Source organism: Leptosomus discolor, chromosome 4 (genome assembly GCF_034619465.1).
Source record: "Leptosomus discolor isolate bLepDis1 chromosome 4, bLepDis1.hap2, whole genome shotgun sequence".
NCBI classification, from domain to species: Eukaryota; Metazoa; Chordata; class Aves; order Leptosomiformes; family Leptosomidae; genus Leptosomus; species Leptosomus discolor.
In genome coordinates this window covers 31819769-31836404 of record NC_141394.1, presented here as the reverse complement: position 1 = coordinate 31836404, position 16636 = coordinate 31819769, and the positions used below count along the sequence as shown (strand labels likewise).

Below are 16636 nucleotides of genomic sequence, written 5' to 3'. Positions count from 1 at the left end.
GTATTTAGCAGCAATATGGAATAATCAAACCTAAAATATTTAGATCTTTCTCATGTTCTTGTACCTTAAAACACCGATGGTCATGGTACAAACCTGTCAACATTTTACAGTCAATCAGATTTTGATCTTTTTATTTTCTTTGATGCCTTCTTTTCTTCTTTTTGAGAAATAGACTCAAGCAAGAAAGCATGCACTTTTTCGTGTTCAATCTGATCAGGAAATTAAAATCCAGATGTTTTCTTAAACTTTAAGACATATTTGAAACATCGAAGGAGCTTTTTTTTCTCTCCATATATTTTAAATAGGCTACTTTTGAAAGAAATTTCGGAGCCACATTTGCATCCTAATTGCAGCCCATTTCCTGGGTCCACAGTTGGGCAGACTGTAGGGTGGCATTTGGGGATTTCTGGGGCAGAGTAGTTGTTGGTTCTAGCTGAGTTACTGAAAAATAAAAGGGAAAGAGATGAATGGATTTTTTACTTCAGCAGTCACCAGCTGGCAGATCGTCTCCTTGGAGTGCTGCCAAGCAGCAGTTTACAGCAGCCCTGCAGCTGCTCTAGGCTAGGCTGGAACACAACTGGCACGAAGCCACATTTGCCTTTGGACAAGGACTCAGCCTTCAAATTGGCAAACAGATGCATTGGGATTGTGGCTTTGCTTGCTTATAGAATGTGATTGCTACCTCAAAGTCCACCACAGAAAATTTTGTGTGAAACATTTACAGGAAGATAAGGAGAAACAGGTTAAAAATAAAAGTGCATGTTTGTCCAACGTATTTTTTCCTGTTGGTGATGCATGTGTGGTTTTTACTTTTGTGCGTTTCGTTCTGGAATATTTTTCGTATTCTGAGTAGATCATGACGTTCCTAAATAACTGTAAAATGGGCCAGCAAGAAAACTCAGTTGGACTACATTCTTTCAAGCTCAACTATCTGAATTCAGTAAATGAACAGCAACATACCATTATTTTCAATTCTCTATGTTGTGATTTTTATAAAAATGTTTGAATGATAGCAGAAAATAACTTACATGAAATTCAAAGCAGCATTGGACTTTTTACTGACAATGTTTTAGGGGGCGAATAAAGTTATTGGGTGGGGGAAGGATTTCTTGTTGATTTTGACTCCCATCTGACCACTGTTCTGTCTTTTCCTTATGAGAAGCTATCTTCAGTAGCATGTCATAGATAACCATGATAGTATTTGGCGGTGTTCCTATTAAAATCTCTGTTCATTTCATGTCTAACTATGCATCTGATAGAATGAATCTGTCTTTCCCTGTTAACCACCTGTGTCTTAGAATACTGATGGCATATCCTAAACTTCTATTGATGTTTTAGCTCTTAAATTGTTACAGCCTGGTATTTGTGTCTATTAATCAATAGAATGGGAATTTCAGCAAGTTACAGCTTCACAAAACTAAGACCTTCCCTCACCACATATATATTATTAAGTATTTATTGATGTATACACACACCTTGTCTCACCCATTGGCCAACAACTGGAAGCAATTATTTTTGAGACCTACAAACTCAGCAAGTATTTTCTAAAATTCAAATATTTCTTGTGAAATATAACCTCAATAAGGAAGAGGAAAGAAACATCACAGTGCCAGATATTCAAAATAGAGCATTTCATCAAGATCAAGTTAAAATGCAATATAAAAAATTCGTGTAATCATGCTTTGTACCTTTTACTGGTACCCAGTTTCAACCGTATGCCTTGCTTTGACTATGCTTCTGCACTTCTCATTTTCAAAAGCAGTTGATTCTTCTGTATTTACCTTAAAACCTACCTTGCTGTTATAACTCATTTCAGAAGAACTTTTTTCCCTAGATGTTTTTGGGTTTTATTCTATTTCAAGGCATAGAAGTTACTCTTAAGCCATTCTTAAGACTTCAGGACAATTTGTATGTAAGTCCTCTAGCAATGGTCATGCTTCTCACTGGAAGTAGCTTCTGTAGCCAAGGCTACAAAAGTCTGCAGTGAGATGTTTAAACCGATTATTCACATTTCATGCTGCTTGTGACTGAGTAACCTCACTGAATGAAGACAAGAACAAGGGTAGTTGCTGACTAAACAGATAAATTATGTGCTTTCACTGGCACTTCAATAGCAGCTGTAAGAAGAGAAACGATCCTTAATTCCTAGACTTTTTACTGAGCAGTGTATGTCACCACAAAAAGCTCTGAGGTGTTTTTATTAAAACAAGTATATACTATTCAGAATGCAGTGTCAGTGTCTGTTTTTGTGGGCGTTAGGGGGAAGTTATGATTCACCTTAAATATATTACACTGTTTTCCATTAGTTTTACTTTGATTGTCAGACAAAAACTTGAGACAAATATTCAAACAAACTATAAGGACATAGAAGAAAACGAGATGAACAAGAGCCAACGTGGCTTACAGATCAAATCAGTTGCAAAACCAGTCTAATTTCATTCAACAGCACTGTTACAGGCCTTCTGGCTAGAAGAAAAGCTGTAGATGTCGGATTTCTTGCTTCTAGTAAGGCTTTTGGTACTGTTTGATAAACATATTATGCTGACTAAATAAAACAAATATTGAGTAAATTGGAAAACTGCCCTTGGAAATTACTTACCAATGGCCCAATATTAAAACAGAAAGCTATAGTAAGCAGGGTTTTATAATGTTTGATACTATTCATTTACTACCTGGATGATGGACTGGAGAATATTCTTATTAAATTTACAGCTTACATGAAGTTGGATGGGTTGGCCAACATGTTAATGGATAAAGCTGGAATTCAGAATGATCTTGATTTAGAGAAAAGATCAGAGGAAAAATTACAAAAATTCAACAGGGGCAAATGAGGAATTATGTCTATGTGACAATAATCAGCTGAACAACATTGTAATAATTTTGTAGAAAAAAAAAACTTGGAACTGTTGTGGACAGCCAGATGAATGTGAGTGAACAATTTCACGCTGTTGCAAAATAAAATTACTAACCTCGTACTGGGGTGAATTAAAAAGAAGCAGGTGAAGAAGTCCTTCATATGATTAATAGTGCTGCTTCTGCTTTATAGTGGTAGGGGATTACCTTAAGTATTGTACTCTTGGGCCATCTACTTCAAGAAAAAATGTAGAATTACTGAATAGAATCCATAGAGAAGACAAGTGTGAACGACTCAGCGTCTAGAAGATGAGCCCTATGAGAAAAAATTAATGTGATTTTTTTTTATTCTAGAGCAGAGAATATTAAGGAGTAGCTTGACAGCATTCTTCAAAGACATAAACAGGTGTTGAAAGATCAAACAGCAATTCTTTCTTCATTTCCATGGTAGAGAGAGAGAGACACACAATAGACTTGCAGCCAGAAGTATCCAGTTTAGACATTAGTAAGACCTTTCCTAAAAGTAAACATAATGTAGTGGAAAAGGTTAGCTGAGAAGGCTGTACAGACTACATTGATGAAGGTCCTTAACAGCTGGTTAAAAAAATAAAAAATGTCAGGAACAACATAGGGACAAGCTGATGCTAGCCAGAAGTGTAGACGAGACTAGATGTCCCATCTTGAAGTTCCTCTCAGTTCTATGATACCAGTGTCTGGGTTGTCAAAGGGTATGGTGTGACATATAGTAACTCCAGAAACATCCCTTTACAACAAACGCAGGGATTTTTGGCAGGCCATTGCATTTGACTCTCTTGTCCCAGTTCTTTACTGGCATGGAAATAAATAAATTTAAAAAAAAAAAAGTTATTGAACTTACAGACATGTCTCCCCCAGAGTGGTTTCCTAGGAATTAAATTGAATTTAATCTCAAATCTATGTGCTGTAGGCATAAAAACTTATGTGATGTATTCCAGAAGTATTCTACTGCCATTTATGAGTCTGGGTGCAATCAGCACTGAATTAAGTAGGAAAAATGTTACTCCAGTACTAGTATTTTTTTAAAAATACCATCTCTGATGCCTAAAATGCACTGCAACACTTGTATCCAAACTGCATAAGAATCTGCGTAGAAGTATGACCATTAGCCTGCCTGCACTAAAAAAAAAAAGGATGTAAGCTGTGAATATTGACTGTATCATTCTTCTGTGTTGCTTAAAATAGAAATGCATGTGAAGTGATACAGATTATCCTGAAACAACATATACAAGTTTCCTATGGAATCATGGAAACATCCTGAAATATTTTTAGCGAAGTGTTGTTGTAAGGCTTGGGAGTATTTTTGATTTTCTCATCTTTGTTCTGCAATATCAGAGGCCATATAGCAATGTAAATGTCAAGAAGCTGTTACTATGTCCTTTCAGAGTTCTGTTGTGGAAGACCTGTATGGAGTGGAATTGGACTTTTGTTGCAAATGAACCAGGTGCTTCACCCAGTACCTGAGAAAGTCTGACAGTGATAATACAAGGGCAAATGTTTATTCCAAATAACTTTTAAAGTACAGTTAATACTATTATTAGCATCCTTCTTGACATAACTGCAGCTTAGTTACCATAACCTGACTAGTTAAAAAAAAAGGGGGGGGGGGAATAGCAGAGGTGCACTAATTGCAGTGTAAATTAAAGATTTCCTTGAAACATTGTGTGGATATGTATCTTGAGAAGTTAATGAAACACACACCCACTTTTTTTTTTTTTTGCACACACAATATTAGATGACAAAGGAAAGTAGAGTTTTAAGTAGGTTACGTCAACAACTTTTGAAACTCACATACAGCTTTCAGATATTTTATTCTTATTGAGCAAACTGGTGTCATATATGTTTTGTAACAATAGAGAAAGAGATTAAGCTTTCTTACAAAGCTGTATAGTCTCAAAGCTCAAGTTCCTCTAGGGACCAGACTTCTGAACATTCACATCTTGGCTAGTGCTATTCCTCAGCCACAAGCACATGTCCTTGTGAGCCAAGTTCCTGGGCATCACCTCTAGAAGCTACCTAGTACAGTCATGGAACAGGCAGAATCCTGCTTTGACTGCATTAGCATTTTCCCTTTAACACTTTATTTTGCTTTATACACTGAGAGTATATTTTTTAAATGCGTGAAAGAATGTCCCACAGCCCCATCGTCTTCTCCCCAGCCAGGTGTTCTGTGGAGGACAAAATGAAGCATCACACTAAGGGCACACTGGAAATCTGCAGTGATCTGGCTTGCCATGTACAGATAAATTCCCCTTATTTAAACAAATACAAATGCATGCATGCTCGCACAGCATCAAAAGTCACTAAAATGCTGGAATCCTTCTTACATTGTATTTTTTCCAGGCAGCTGAAATAAAATTATTACTCTGCTCTGGCAGAGCATTTTGGCACCTATTTAACTGTAAGTACACAACAAAACACCTAGATTCAAGGGACAATGAAAACTGAACATGTTTTGAGCTTAACTGAGGCATGAAGATATTCATGAAAAGTGTTCTTTACATTTTCTAAGTATTTGAGAGTACTGAGTTGAACTCTCTGTAATCAAAATTCTTGTTTCATCATGTGAAATGCGTTTGAAAATCTGTTTACAGTTCATGGAACCTTTTTAACCATTTGTTATGTTCTGAAAAAAATTCTCCTCTTTCGATTTAAACTATTTTTTTAAAGAGAATGCCCACATCATTAACTATAATAAGCATTTTTCAATATTAGTTCTGTGAAATACAAATGAACAATATTTCTGTTTTATGCTAGCAGTGCTTTGGGAGTTTTAGCAGCATTTGAGATTCATCTTTCATTTTAATCTGCCAGCCCCATATGCTGTACATCTGTAGTCAGGAGTGTTTTATATACTCTATGCCATTTTCCTACAATGTTCTATTACAAATACTTTTTGTTTTGTTTTGTTTCCCCAGGCTACATATCCAAACAGAATGGTGAGCCAAAATCTCAGCACAAGGGACAGAAAGTCAGCACATACTCCCACCGAGGACCCTTTTAGATACTCATCAGGCAGCCAAGCAACGGCCTATGAAAGCAAGAGCTGTCAGCTGTCTAATTTGTGTCTGAGCAACCTCCTAAAAGAGAAGGAGATTGTGGAAGTCATCAAGCATACTAGAGGCACGTACGAAACCCTTGCTTCAGAGGTCACTCAGAACGGTTTGGCCACCATGGCACCAAGTACAGCAAAGCCAGCATCCAAGGCAGACAGCTACCCAATGTTCTCAGGAGGTCCAAAAGACCAAACTGCTGTACCTCGGCAGCATACCACTTTCACAGGGAGACTCGGGCAGCCTCCGAGGGGACCCATCTCTTTACACATGTACAGCAGAAAAAATGTTTTCCTCCACCACAATTTACACACAGCAGAACTACAAACTTTAGGTCAGCAGGATGGGTAACAAAGCGCTTGTATTCTTGCCATGGAAGGAGAGTTGGTTAAAGAGGAACATAAGCTCACCTAGATCTCAGTCTTCAGTTTTCATCTGCTGCTACTTTCACCTGAAAACATAAAGTAGAAAATTAATGTTGTCTGTAGATTCCCTGCTTTTCCATCTGGGACTGTGGCAAAAGGATGAACTAGATTGTTAAATACGTAGATTGATTTATCGTGCAAAAGTCACCATGGGTATAATAAATGGGATCATTTGGCTGGCATTTCTAGTCCAATGTTGGCTAAATTTATTTTTTTTTTCTCTATAAGCCACTATCATTCCCTGAAGTTCTAGAAGATGATCTTAAATAATACTGTGTATGTTTAATAATGTTACCGTTGAAGTAGATGTGAGGAATGAATAGATAAGTAAATAGTAAACCCTCTTGAATTTCATAAAGACTAGGGAAATAAGGAGTCAGAAATCTTTGAAGACCATCTTTTTACACTTATTTTTCAATGCAATGAAATTTGCTCACTTGTAGTGGTGTGTTGCCTCATGCTACAAGTAGAGGAAGTGACTGATCTTCCTCTAACAGCGAGGTTCATAGAGACTCACCAAGTATTTGAGTCAGTAATTGGGTCCCAAACTAAGTGTGGTCAACTTTGTTCCTCAACCTTCCCTTGCCTCTCCCCTCCTTTATTTAGCTACATTTGTTCAAGTGGTTTTGTTCTATGAGGACATGTCAAGTTGTGGTGATGTTTGTGCTTTACAGGCACTGTATCACTCACAACACAATGTGACATTCTATGCTATGTAATGCATCATTTAATTTCATTTTACTTCCTAAACCAAAAATGGATAAAAGACTAAAGTAAGAGAAATTGTCTTATCACCCAGTTCAAATTACCTGTATAAATCGTAATTTCTGTAGACTGTATCATCTGCACTTAACGACCTGGTTTATACCAACTCAGTGGGTTTATTAGTCTTGACATACTACACACAAGTAAGATGAATCTAATGCTACCTGACGTAGCGTGCTGGTCTCACTGGAATGTGAAATAATCTGATCACACCATAGAACTTGTGGACTTGTCAATAACAAAAGAGCCTGTTTTCCCCTTTCAGGGGGCTTGAAAACAGGCATCTCAGTCAAGTTACTCTAAACATGTGGCATATACTAAAAATGACAGTTTACAGCCTCTCTGATGGAGAGTAATCTGTTTGAATGATAATGGGACATACAGTTAGTAGTTTATAAATAATCTGGCACATTTAATTATGATTGAGGCGGATCTGAGACAAGTCACCTCTCTGGTGATTAATAACAAAAGACAAGGGTGGAGCACATTCTCACACAAAGAAACAAAGCAGTGTTACTTAACTGAAATATATAATGAAAAATGAAGCTTCTGTAGCCACTAAAAATGCTGTAACTTTTAAATGGTAAGTCACATACGGCGTATAAAATGAATTAATGATACAAATTTTACCTAGTGTTAAATATATCTGCTTAACTACTTAATACTTGGATTAATACAAGGATTGGTTAGATTAAGAAAAAATTAGACCATGAGCTTGGCAGATATTCTGCAAAGCCATTTCAGCAGCCTGAACTTTCAGGATTCTATTTGTTGAGGATTTTAGTTTGGTTAGAGCAAATTTTATTACATTATCTGATGTTGAAGAGAGCAGGTTTTTGTCTAAGTATTCTGTAGTGGTAATTTTGGGTATTTGGAGCTGGATACATAAGAATCAAGTCAAACGTTTGCCAAACTTTGTGTTTGTGTGTGCGTTGCTACTGCCAAAACAGAATGTGCAAAAATTGCAAACACAGCTTGACCGAATTAACTATGAGTAGTCAGGACTCCCAGTCCTGCATTGAAACTCAGAGTTTAAAGTCTACCAAAAAAATTAAAAATAGTAGTAAGAGAATTTCACTACTCAGAATCACATTTTCATCTGAGCAGTCTCTTAAAGTCATGGTAGATTGAATGGACAGTTGGTTCTCACTAACAATACATTTCAGACTTACTCGTCCCAAGAGCTGATGTATGCAATTATATTTCAGATCTGTAAATAAATTAACAAATTAACATACACTGTAATCAAGGAATTTTTTTTCCAGGATACAAATGTACTATACTACATTACAAAACAAAAACAAAAACAAACAAAAAAGAGCTCTTCAATTTTAACTTATGTACTGTATCTATAGTTGGGGTTTTTTTCCTGGAAAAAGGGATTTTTGGATTCCACTTTATTAAAAAAATCCATCTATAAGTCTCATAAAAGAACATTTTAAATGATAGTATTTTCTTGGAGAGTCTTTTATAAAGCTGAAACTTAAAAAAAACTGGAGAAAACACTTCAATTAAAGTGAGGGATATTTTTAAGATGTCATCTTGAAGCTGTTTTGTATCAGTATTTTCAGCATTGTTATGTTATTTGTAATACTAAGTGTAAATCTCACCCAGAGAAGGGTGTTAGCCACATGTTAATGTACAGTACAGCAGTAACTGTAAAACAGAGGTCCTTTTTTTTAATCCTCTTGTGTATATAGTAAACCATAAAGCAACAACACGTGGACGTTCTTGCAGTGAATTGATTCCTTTGTACTAAAATTCTCTAGTTTTTTAAGAGTTTCGTGTATAAAATGGTTTATATGTTTCTCCAAGGCTGTACATATCCAAAGACATGACACCAGGGGGAAAAGGCACTTATTATTTTTTCCACTGTTGTACCTTTTTTCCTTTTTTTTTTAATATGTTTCTGTACAACAAAGCATAACTGTAAAATTTCTACTGAAAATTACTTCTTGTTAATTCTATATCTTTTGATGTGATAGAGGGCATTTTAAGGAGGAGGAAATCCCCAAAGAAAAGCTGTTGCCATTTGAAGCAATGTCCCATTTTTTGAAACAATCACTTGGCAAAAGGAACATTACATCTGTGCTCTAAATATCTTTTAGTAATTTAATAGAGCCACACCTGAAATGGTATATCATCTCTGGGCTTATCCTTACTTCCCTTACTAGAGTGCTTCTACAGGATGTGTTTATACGATACGATAACATGCTAGGGCCAACCCTGGTCATAAATTATTAAGATGGAAGGAAAACACTTGTCCAGTACTGTTCTTATATTTGGCTTTCAGAGCAGTGGAAAAGGTTTTTTTTGGATACCTTGTGCACATGAATGAAATTCAAGCTGTGTGCTTGTGCATACCTGAGGGAGAAGTCTTACTACAAACCACTATTTAGGCTATTGAGCAGCATCTGAAAGCATGTCTGAAGTCAACTTTTCAAGACAGGCCTCCCCTCTATACATAAAATGAAACAGACAGAATAGATTTCTTTGTTTCAATCCAGACAGTTGTATTTAACTTTATTGCTTTTCATTCCAAAATACACATGTCCACATAAAATGAAAAGGGCTTTCCTTACACGTCTTTTTTTTCTGGAAATTTTGAAAGAGAGCATATCCAGACTAAGATGTTCACATGAGGCTTGGATAAGCACTTGAGAGCTTACCTAGGACATTCATGTTTGTCCTAGAACTTCATTGCAGTCATTGCTTAAATTTGGTATTTTTCCTTTCCTAAAAGCCAGGTTGGAAGTAGTGATTTCTGTCTGTGCTGATTCCCTTTATACTGTTAAATACACAGTATACTCTGCAAGCTAATAAAAATATGCTATTTACAAATCATTACTGTAGTTTATATGCCATAACTGTTGTGCCATGTCTCCACTAGTTTGATTGATATAACATTGACTTCAATTAGACTATACTGAGCTAAGTCACATGACAGTTGGTATTGTGGCCTTTAATCCAACTAGTCTCAGTTTATGCATAGGAGATCTCTGAATTTGGAAATCTTTCCTGGTTTACAGGAAAGACAAGAAAAGATTTGACCTAGCAAAAATGCCAGTTTACAATCTATGGTGAATGTACTTTTGGTTTTTTTCTCGACGTTCAAAAGCAAAAATAAATTCCTGCAAAACTCTGCATACATCTACATAGGTCATCAATGAAGTCCAGTAGAGTAAGAGTGACCTCTAACAAAACTTTGAAATAAATACCTGGAGCAAAAAATCCAGGGGAGTCCTCTTACAGACACTTGTTGTTCAAAAGTGTAAGTTCTGTATCTGAGCACATTAATGAATTATGTCCTATGGCCTCATTTCTTCCACTCTTGCTACTGATGATTTTTTTTTTCTGGAGGAGAATTTGCTATTTGAAACTTGTTCCAGATGAAGTAGGCAGTACAGAGTGAGAAAGCACATTGAGAGTAATGGTGGAGGTCTTCTATCAGCTTGGCAAAACACACAGCATCATTTCAGGATGTATTTTAGTGTTCTCTAGTCATCAAGAAGTTGACAGAGGTCCCTTAGGACAATATACTCAAATCACGCAGATGATGGCTACCTTTAAACAGAGTTTACTCTAACATGTCCTATGTAGGGCAATTCTAAAATAATTTGGAAATTTCAGCAGCTGCAGAATGTATCTCGTTGATATTTATTTTTTAAAAGGTAAAAATGCTGTGTGCTGTTTTTAACCTAGTAAACTCTGTCTATTTGGATCTTGCATTCTCACTGATGAGCTGTCCGGGTTGTGAGAGTGTATCCACTGTGATACATATGATACTAACTTCTTATAGTATAAAAGACTCTGGATATCTGCCCTCTCTGAGGGGCTTGAGATTTTGCAGTGTATTTTCAGTCTAGGGGATCTGTCTGAATTTAATTATCTTCTTCTTCAAGGATCTTCGGTTGTTGCAAAGGTAATGGTAAAGGAACTTATTGATGTATTTTGGAAATGTTTTGTGGTTAATTTTTTTTAGACATTCTTCAAATATCTCTCTGAAGCTAAAGAAAAGAAAAAAATTTAAATTTTGTCAGCATAAATTTCTTATAAATCTGAGATTCTCAGTAGCCACAGCTGTCACTTGCATTTTGTATTTACAGCTGTGAAATATTTTTGGACTTGCCATTTTTGTTACCTTCATTACTGGCAGATCATTACCCTAGTTATGGGGCTTTTTGCCCTCAATCCTGTACTTGAAACACACAGGGAGGACTGTTCAGGATTTCTGTAGAAGTAATCTTGGTCCTGTGAAAGCAGGGCAACAATAAACTTACCTGAAGGTGTCTATATGATTCCTGGGGATGGAAAACCTGTTCTGATTGATCTTCACTATGAAAGATTCATGAGAATCTTATGTATGTGTCAAGTGTCATATTTGTTGGTTTTCCAAATCTATATAGAGGTTATAGAGCAGAAAATACTCCACTGAGAAGGTTTTTCTAGTGTGCAAATAATACCTCCTTATATTTTGTATTGGGACCCTTGCTGTGTCTCTCTGGATTTCAGAAATATTCCCTTTAGGTATGGACTTGTGCTGACTGTATAGACAGGTTGCACCACAGTGTCCTTTCTGCTTTAAGAAGGCTCCACTGGATTTTTTTTAATATCCAATTATTAAAATGTTTAGTATTTTCTCCCAGGACTGTTGTGCTACTGCTAGTAAGCGGTATATTTGCAGAAAAAATTCCACTTCCTAACTGAAGGCTCCAACTCTGTTTGTGAGTTGTGGTTACAGCTGATTTACATCAACCCAAAAAGACTCTCAAACTTACTTAAGCACCTGTACAAACAAATACATTGCCTGATTTGAGCCTGCTTTTATAACATTGAAAAAAGCCCTAATAGGGTAGTTTTTAAATGTATATGGATATCAACATAGATAGTAGTCATAGAATTTTAATTTCTTTTTATTTTTCCATTGCGTCAATGCACTTTATATGAGGGCTTAATATGAACTACAAATTAGCTTGTATTATTTTTCTTGCCTAACTTGATTTCAACAGGGTTCAGAATGCTCTGCTTAACTTTAAGCATGTGAACAGTCCCATCAAGTAAAACCATCAAATCTTGCTTGTTTGGAAAGGTAACAAACAAATAATATTTTTTCTAACATAAACAATTTCAGTCATATTTATTGTTTGAAAGGTATGATGTGTAAAAGTATTTTTACTTATATCTACATATAAATATTCTTCAAAACCCCTAGATAAGTAGAAAAGGTAAGAAACAGCCTTCCTACCCAAGTCCCTCATCCAGCTATACTATCAGGCTTTTTTGTTTTTTTAAAAAAATCTGTCTAGTTCTTTCCCATGGTTAAGAGTGGAAAAGAAAATAAAATGGTTTTATACATACTCTATAGAGTGTGTGTAGAGATGATCAATATTACAAGGAGAATATAAGCAATCAAAGTCCTTAATCAGTGATGCATCTGATGTTGTTTAAGCAAGAGGATCAACAGTATATAAAAATCTGTGTAAGAGAAGAACAGATGTTTTGTAGCTGGGAAAAATCTAATGAAAGGGTAAACGGTGACAGACTGATAGCTTTTTTTCTGTTCCGGGGGTGGTGGTGCATAGCCATTTTCTGTGAAATATACTGAAGTAGTATTTAGAAAATAAATCTCTTAGAATAACAAGAAATGAGATAAAATGATCACGTTACACCACGAAGTATGAATAAGGATACTTCAATATTTTGTTCAAATAGCATCTGAGTGAATTTACATCTTTTTATTACCAGGGTGTTATCTTTATCTGAAGGATAAGTGTAAGTAGAACAACGCAGTTTCATTGTAGCACAGAAACAATTCAGACAAAAAAAAAGATTGTATCCCTAAAGCCCTGCACTTTGTGTAGTCAAGTCTAACTATATGAAGTGGGTTTTATAACTGTATTTCATGCAGCTGTGGTAAAGCCCTTACGCTGGGTATTGGCATAGTCTAAACAAGAAGGAGACATTGAAGAGTCATGACCTGGAACCTACATCAAGGGCTGCATTTAGTTAATAGGGTCACGGGTTTGGTTTTGCTTTCCGATGATTCTTGTGAGAAAACATTTACACAAATATCTCCACAAACAGTTTGACCCCTGTGAAATTCAACTGATATGGGGAGAATTAAAATTAGACCAACTCTGAGTATTTTTGGAAACTGTACATGTTCTTTAATACTGCCGATGGCCATTAGAGAGCTTTAGGCATTTTTTGTAAAACAGAAGAGTTATGCTCTATGTATTAAAATCGGACATTATATCTGATCATTTTCTCATTGTGTACTTGGTTGTGAGTATCTTGGTGTTCAGCATATCTTTTTTTTAAACTACCGACCACTATAAAAGTTGAAGGACTAGTACGACGTTGATTTTTATATTAGATGCTGCTAAACATCCATTTAATTTCAATAACAGTACACTGCAAGACCAGTTATTATATACTACTGAAAACAATTTTTAAAACGTAATTGGCAATACTGTACAGATTACTTGAATTAGAGGCTTTAAAGGAGAAACAAAGATGAGTAAAGGCGGAAAATATTCACTTCAAGATTAAGTATAAATAACGCACTGGTGAAGAATACTGAAAATTTGAGTTCTACATGAGGCAATGGAAAGCTTTTTCACTGAGCATACATCACCATTCACTTTGATGGTAACTTAAATTTAAAAAGAAAGAAATGTGGATATTTTTTCTAAGTGATGGCACACTTAGAAGGCAATTTAAAAATCAACTTGGAGTAGAATTTACAGTACTGAAGATATTTGCCCCAAGGTACTTAACTTCCAGTAATGTTCTGAAAAGAAAGCTGTAAAATCTAAGTTCTGATTGGACAAGTTCATTGGTGATTTTAGTGGTTTTACCCTACAAAGCCATAAATCAATTAAAATCTTATTCTTATTTAACAGGAAAATATTATTTAATATTTAAAAATGTTCAAGGCACAACCCTAACCTTTGACATTAGTATCATAGTACCCTATGTCCTCTGATTTTTTTCTTTTATATTCTTTGTTAAATTGTTTTGTAACTTGTGTGCAATAAGAACCTGATTTTTTCAAATTCAATCTTTATGCACTGACTGAAGAAAAATACATAGCCTTTGGATACAAACACTGTTATCTCTGAAGAATATCAAGCAGCATTCTGTTGGTTTTTAAGTCAGATTACTGGGTATATGATTTCTGTGGGTTACTTTGAAGAGTTATGACAGTTCATAAAACAGTACTATGGGATTCTAGTGGTATTATTTAATGGACATTTGTTTGTTCCTGTTTCTAGTTGTCATTATTTTTACTTTTACATTTTATAGAAAAAATGAAATATTATTTTTAAATATTTATATGGAATTTTAATTTTAAACCTTACTGCAGAGGTGCACATTCAGATCTTTCCATATTCAAAGTGAACATAAAGGGCTGTTACAGTTTTTCTTTCCTTTCTGCCAAAAGAAAATTGATTAATAAAAATCCTATGTTATTCTATGATAAGACTGTGTTGTTTTTCTCTTTGCAGTACCTTACATTTATTTGACTTTTCTTCACACATTTGTTGGTGAAATACATGTTGCACTTTAATAAACACAAATACTTTTATGACTTAATGATGTTAGCAATCTGTCACAATCAAAAGACTTCTATGATTTTTTCACTAGGTTCTTTAACCACTTGATGAGAATTGTAGATTGAAGCTATTTGATACTGTGCTAATAATTGAGTGCAAACACCTCTTCAGAACTTCTTACACAGTCAAAAGGGTATATACAAAAATTCTACTGTGTTGCAGGGAAAAAAAAGTGTTTCCATTCTGCCTTGGTATTTTGCAAATTCCTTATCACAGTATGTCCTGAGTATCAAAGTAATTTTGCGTCCACAACATTTCTCAGTTCCCTACTCCACTTCCCACTTGTTCTTAGTGTGACAATAGTAATTTAATAGTAATTAAAATTCAATCTAATTTTTTTTTTCTTCTCTTCAGCTTCTTGTTCTTCTATATTCTTTTGCTTATATTATGCATATGTTTGTGTATTGCCCATCACAGTGTTTCAAGTAAGGAATACTCCTCCACTTCATTTTCCATGTAACATATCTAAATGAGTGTCTTAACCTTCAAAGGCCAGAATCATTAGTATTACTTTGATTCAAATATAGAAGAAATAAGCAAATTATCACATTTGTAAGGCAATAAAATATTTGTCATTACTAACAGTGCTATATTAATAAAAGAAGTATGAAGACCAAAGCGCATGCTGATCCTGTCATAACTGATAGTCTAGTGGCCCACAAAATTCTACTTCAACTTGTTCCTGAATGTAAATAATTCCTATGGGCTGCATTCTTAGCCCAGTAGGTTTATTTGGAGTTTTTTTGCATCCCCAGCAGTGTACCATTTTCAGTCCCAGCTTTGAAAGTCTCAGCTTGTTCTCCAATTCTGCAACTAAAAATGGCTGTAGCTCTTTTCACAGTAGTTATACTGTTACACAGTCTACCACTCTGTCAGTAATACTGTTAAAAATATATGTCCTACTCAAAGCTGTTTCTTACTGTCACTATACACTGTTCAATAGCTGCTCCATTTCAGTGGTGTACACAGTAATTATTTTTTGCATTTGGATGCCTTGCAGGAATATAAAGACTAATAAGTTATTTTACACTCTCTCTCTCTTCCAAGGAAAAATAAGACTGAAATACATGTTTATTGTATCAGTAGAAGAATAATTTTTTATCTATGACAGTGTTATAAAACAGTATCTTTCTGTCAATTGAAATTACTGTGTTATCAGCCTTCTACTCAATGAAGCTAAAGGAATGTCTAAATAATAAAGCTAAATTAGATGCAAGTGAAAGGAAGAGGAAGTTTCTTTGAAGCTTGCACAGGTTATATAAGGTGTTTGGGAGATAAAGAAACTTCCCCATGGGACAACAGTCCATGCATGCTTGACTGTGTCCAAAACAATGGACAGCTTAGCCGTTGTATGGTGATAGCCTGTAAAGTGCCTGAGAATTTTTCCATGGTTACATGTTATATATGTTTCCTTACTTCCCTGTAAATTGTTCTCATCTTTCATGAAACAACAAGACAGGAATTTATTCCCTATCACATAAATACCTCAAAAGCTGCTGGTTATTCAAAGTGTAACAATATTCAGCAGACAGCAAAGTAATTCCTCAGTTGTTTGGTATGTATTATTATTTATAATGTTTTATGTTATAACTCTAAAAATGTTATGAATGTTGCTGCTTTAGAAAACCATATATAAGAGAGTAAGCTAAGTCGAATTCATGGTTTCATATTGAAAAAAACACAAATATCAAATTAAAGGAAATTGATCTCAAAGATTTTTCAAGTGTTGTAAAAGCACTGACAGTCGGCATAGCTCCTCGAGTTCACCTTTTTTAATGACAAACATGAAGTACTTTATCTAAGAACTAAATTTCATTCAGAAAAATCCTGCATATACTGACTCAGTGCAAGTTAAATTATTTGTGAGCATAACTACATCTACATT

At 35.1% G+C, this 16636-nt stretch overlaps 1 protein-coding gene across 2 annotated transcripts in view; it reads left to right on the top strand.

Moving 5' to 3' along the window:
• Positions 1-6293, top strand: part of CCSER1 (coiled-coil serine rich protein 1) — a 649058-nt gene extending 642765 nt beyond the window's left edge. For both annotated transcript variants that reach the window (XM_086464487.1, XM_086464486.1), the window contains one exon: positions 5808-6293. In XM_086464487.1, the coding sequence (XP_086320613.1) occupies positions 5808-6293 (486 nt within the window). The remainder of the gene's footprint in view (positions 1-5807) is intronic.
• Positions 6294-16636: the final 10343 nt, after the last annotated feature.